General features: G+C 45.1%; 1 protein-coding gene across 1 annotated transcript in view; it reads left to right on the top strand.

The window, feature by feature from the left end:
- abhd17c (abhydrolase domain containing 17C, depalmitoylase) overlaps window positions 1–1,469 on the top strand; it is an 11,669-nt gene extending 10,200 nt beyond the window's left edge. Inside the window, exon 3 of the mRNA XM_008310281.3 lies at window positions 393–1,469. Coding sequence (XP_008308503.1) covers window positions 393–612 — 220 coding nt within the window. The 3' untranslated portion in view covers window positions 613–1,469. The remainder of the gene's footprint in view (window positions 1–392) is intronic.
- The last annotated feature ends 2,866 nt before the right edge of the window (window positions 1,470–4,335 follow it).

Genomic DNA, 4,335 nt, shown 5'->3' on the forward strand with positions numbered 1-4,335 from the left:
AAAATATATGCATGAAATCTCGCCACTTGATCATTTTTGGATCATCACTTCATTCACGCTTGTCACGTCTGATGTGCTAGATGCTCGAAAAAAAAAAATCTCACAGAGAGTTTCATTTCCTGGCCAACGTTGGCCCGTACCTCTTCTTTGTATATTATGGTCCCGATAAATAAATCGTAGCAGCGATGTAGACCGGTATCACAAACGGCGATGATAATCACGCGGCCTGGTCTTGAATCGCATGTTGTCGTCCCATTTACCTGTTTCCTAACCTTTTCTTACACATTTTCCCCTGATGGTTTCCGTTTTTGAACCTGTTTACAGACTGTGTTTGACCTTTTTAACCTCCTGTTCTTCAACCTTTCCGTTCTCTCTGTCTTCTGCCTCTGCAGTATCGACAAGGTGTCTAAAGTGGCCTCCCCCGTGCTGGTCATCCATGGTACGGAGGACGAAGTCATCGACTTCTCTCACGGTCTGGCCATGTACGAGCGCTGCCCCCGTGCCGTTGAGCCCCTGTGGGTGGAGGGAGCCGGCCACAATGACATCGAACTGTACGCCCAGTACCTGGAGAGACTCAAGCAGTTCATCTCCTTCGAACTCCCCACCTCCTGAGGAGGAGCCCAGTCACCAGGCCAGGGTTCATCTCAGCACATTCGAGAAGCCGCCTCCTCATCATCTCCCAGAATTCTCTGTTGGCACAAACACGCGCCTGGAGTCGACTCCTCACCCTCTGCTCCTCTCTTCTTGGAGCGTTTGAAGGTGTGACCTGGCGTGGACGGGTGGAGGAGGTGCTTTTAGATTGTTGAGGTTCTGCTGAGCCCAAGAGCCCCCCCTGCAGGGTGTGTATCCTTAGTTTCCACTGGCTGCTGCTCCTTCACACAGACCCAGTTTTGAGCCTCGGTCCAGACACTGTTTGCACTGCACTCCCGGCTCCGCCCTTTTCTCTCCTTTGACCTTCCATGCTCCGTCCCCTTCTACGTCCTTTCACTGTGAACATCCCCGACTCATTTTTATTCCTACGGCTTCCCTCTTCTTTTCCCATCATCCTTTGCGTTCCCTTTAACTGGGAGTCTTTTCAATCTTGAAGCTTTTTGTTTAGTTTTGTTCTTTTGTATGCTTTTATACCAGGTGAAGAAACATGAATTTTGCACCTCGAAAATTAATCGAAGTTTTCTACTTTTTATGTATTTTTACGTTGCCATTCAGGGTTGATTAAACAGTTGCACTTTAACCGTGCAGACATTTACAAGGCAGATTTACCTGTGTGTTTGGGAAACGTACTGTACATGTTGGTTTGTTCTGTTGCTGACATTCCTTTTTTTAAAAACCTAATCATGATTAGATTTGAAGGAGTGTGTGTGTGTGTGTGTGGGGGGGGTGTAGCTGTTGACTAGAGTGTTGTGTTTTGTTTTATGGAGCCATGATTGTTGTTGTGCACCAAACCCTATCGATTCATCACGTCTTGCTTTCTGGCGGAGGTCGTGAGCGATGGCTGACCGAAGGGGGAGGGGGGGGGGTGAAACATTACTATTCAGATCTGCAGACATTTATAACACAGTGTGCACCATAAGTCACCAGATTGTATCAATGTACCGACTTTGTTAAAGCGGGACAGATAGTTGTCCTGGTCCACGAGCGCTTTCTGTCCTTCTTACGATCGCACCTGTGGGCTGCAGCCCAGAAAGGTCTCCAAAGTCTCTTGGTATAGGACGTGTTTTAGTGTTGACCAGTCCTGACACCAGACACTGATTCTGACGTCTCGTCTCTACATATGCAAGTCTGTACAAACACCGCCCCCTATTGGCCGTTTGTGTTATTTTTCTGAGGGGTAACATCACCGCCTCCAGCTAGTGGCTTATGAGGAGAACTACATGTCTACACGCCGATGTATCACAACGGGCAAAACACCATTGGCAACGTAAAGTGTAACAAATGTGTGAAATAACCGTTAGCCTGGAGGAGTCGGAGCGTTGGTCGTGTCGCAGCTCTTCGTCTGTTTTTATTTCTCAGCCAAACATTCTTAAGCGTGACATTGGTTTCAGTTTTAGTTTCGTCACATTCAGCCACATGTGGTTGATACAGTAGAATTGCAATAATTCATTTTTGTGGTTCCCACAACAAGCATTCAGTGAACACGACATCACTAATCCAAGCCACTGTTGAAAAGGGATTTTGTTGATTTTATTAAAAAAATTGTGTGTGTGTGGGAGGGCATGTGCGTGTGCGCCACCAAGCAACGCAGTGATGGAAATCCCCTGTTATGCGTCATATCTAAGTTGACCAGAGCAGCAGGTACATGGGCTGCACTGGTGTTTACTGGACTTGACAGGAAGACACTTGACTCTGTGCTGCAGTCAGTGAATCCACCTGCAGATCACTGGCACTGAACTGTGAATCCCCCCCCCCCCCCCATGTGAAGGCCTTTAGGATTTATACGTTGATTCGTCTCCATTTGTCATTTCACGCTCCGATCGAAGCCTTACCTTCTCACACATTTCACCCAGACATTCCTGGACTCTCGTGGGACTGATAACTGCTGCTATTCATCAGAGAAGCCAAGTAGTCCCTCGTCAATGTGACAGCGTGGAACCCGAAACCAAATCTAACCTGATCACAGCCACCCAGAACACTGAGGTGCCTCCTCCTCCGTCACTAACTCTGAGTTTGGAGGTTTTGTGTTTGGACGACGAAGTTGACGACTGCACGGCCAGTACATGTGATGGAGTATTTCAATGTGTATTTTTTTTTTCTCTTAAACTTGGTATAATGTCAAACACTAACCCAGAAGATGCCCCTCGGTCAGAGGTTTGAAGGCGATGACCACACGTTAGATTTATTTACCGTCATTTGGTGTTTAAACCTCAGTTTTCATGTTGTCCACAAAATGGCGAAAAAAGTAGCATACATGGCACAGTTAACAACTCATCGCACCAGGGGGTGGCGCTGTGTAAAGGTGCTCATTTTGGTTGCACATCAAATGCTAATGAAATAATTTCATGCTGCTAAGTTCCACAGTCACAGCTACTACGGTTAGCAGCTGTCGGCAAAAATGAATGTGGAGCTAATGCTAATGCTAGCTAGGTTTTTTTAATTCCCTGTGATTTTTTTAAAATTTTTTTTTATAAAAGCTACAAAGTAACAGACTGATCAGATGACACTGTTTTACGTTAATGCAGACTTTAGTTAAAATAGTTTGACTGTGAAGAAACACTACAGTTGATACACTTGAACCAGTTGCTGCTGTTGAGTCTGATTTGTTGTTATCACATCACTGGTCTGCAGACTGACTTTAGTCAGCAGCTCGGAGCTGGAAATAAAACAAAAGATTTAGATTTCTCTATCAGTGACTGTAGATGCAGTTGTCAGTACGACGCCACTTAGTTCTTACATTCAACAGATAGAATGAAATAATAAAATCAGATCAAATAAAATCCAACAGAATCAAGGGAACAAAGGCCAAGGTCTGGCGCCCTCTGTTGGCACCCTCACTGTAATGCTTTCTTTCTACTTGACAACTTTTCTACAAATTATCGCTGACAGACACTCCTGTTTGAAAGCTCATGGCAAGCTGTGGCTCGCTCACTGTTGAGTGTACGTGTGGTTGTTCTGTAGAGGACTTGATACTGACGCTGTTTCCAAATGTTTCAGAATTTGAGAGGTATTTTGAAGGACACCTGTGATAACTGACCTGTGATGTGGTGTGTTGAAGTTCAGCTGAACCCATGACCCCTTGAACCCCCCCACCCTCTCTCTCTCTCTCTCTCTCCACTTTTTGAAGACAAATGTTCTCGATTATTGTTTTGATACTGACGTTTTTACACACGCTCGTGTTTCCAGATGAATGTTGGTTGAGGATGTTCCACTGTCTCTGGACTGATTTGTATGATAACCCTGTGGAACAGTTCTTCAGTATCTGCTCTAACATTAGCCCCTGTGTGGGGCGGTTTCAGAGGTTTTAACACTGGATTTACAATATGCAACATAAAAAGGTAGAATAAGAAGAACCTAGAACCAGATTCTGTTTTAGTGAATAAAAAGTTTCAAATAAGCCTTAAGTACTACATGATACGTGGTCCTGGTACCTGTGACGGTCCATGTCCGAGGGCAGCGTGATGGATGTTTTCATCTTTATAATGGAATAAAGAATGCATGATGGAGCTGCCGTCCTGTCTCACTCTGTTACTGGGGTTAACATCTGGGGCGTGTCACCTGTCAGTCACATCTGTTGACCAATCACAACAGACGTCTCTGATGTTGTTTTCAGTTTATTGTCATTCGTCAAAGTGTTGGGACTTGACATGATTTAATTTAAAGAAATATGACCGACATGACAAC

Source organism: Cynoglossus semilaevis, chromosome 5 (genome assembly GCF_000523025.1).
Source record: "Cynoglossus semilaevis isolate Cse_v1.0 chromosome 5, Cse_v1.0, whole genome shotgun sequence".
NCBI classification, from domain to species: domain Eukaryota; kingdom Metazoa; phylum Chordata; class Actinopteri; order Pleuronectiformes; family Cynoglossidae; genus Cynoglossus; species Cynoglossus semilaevis.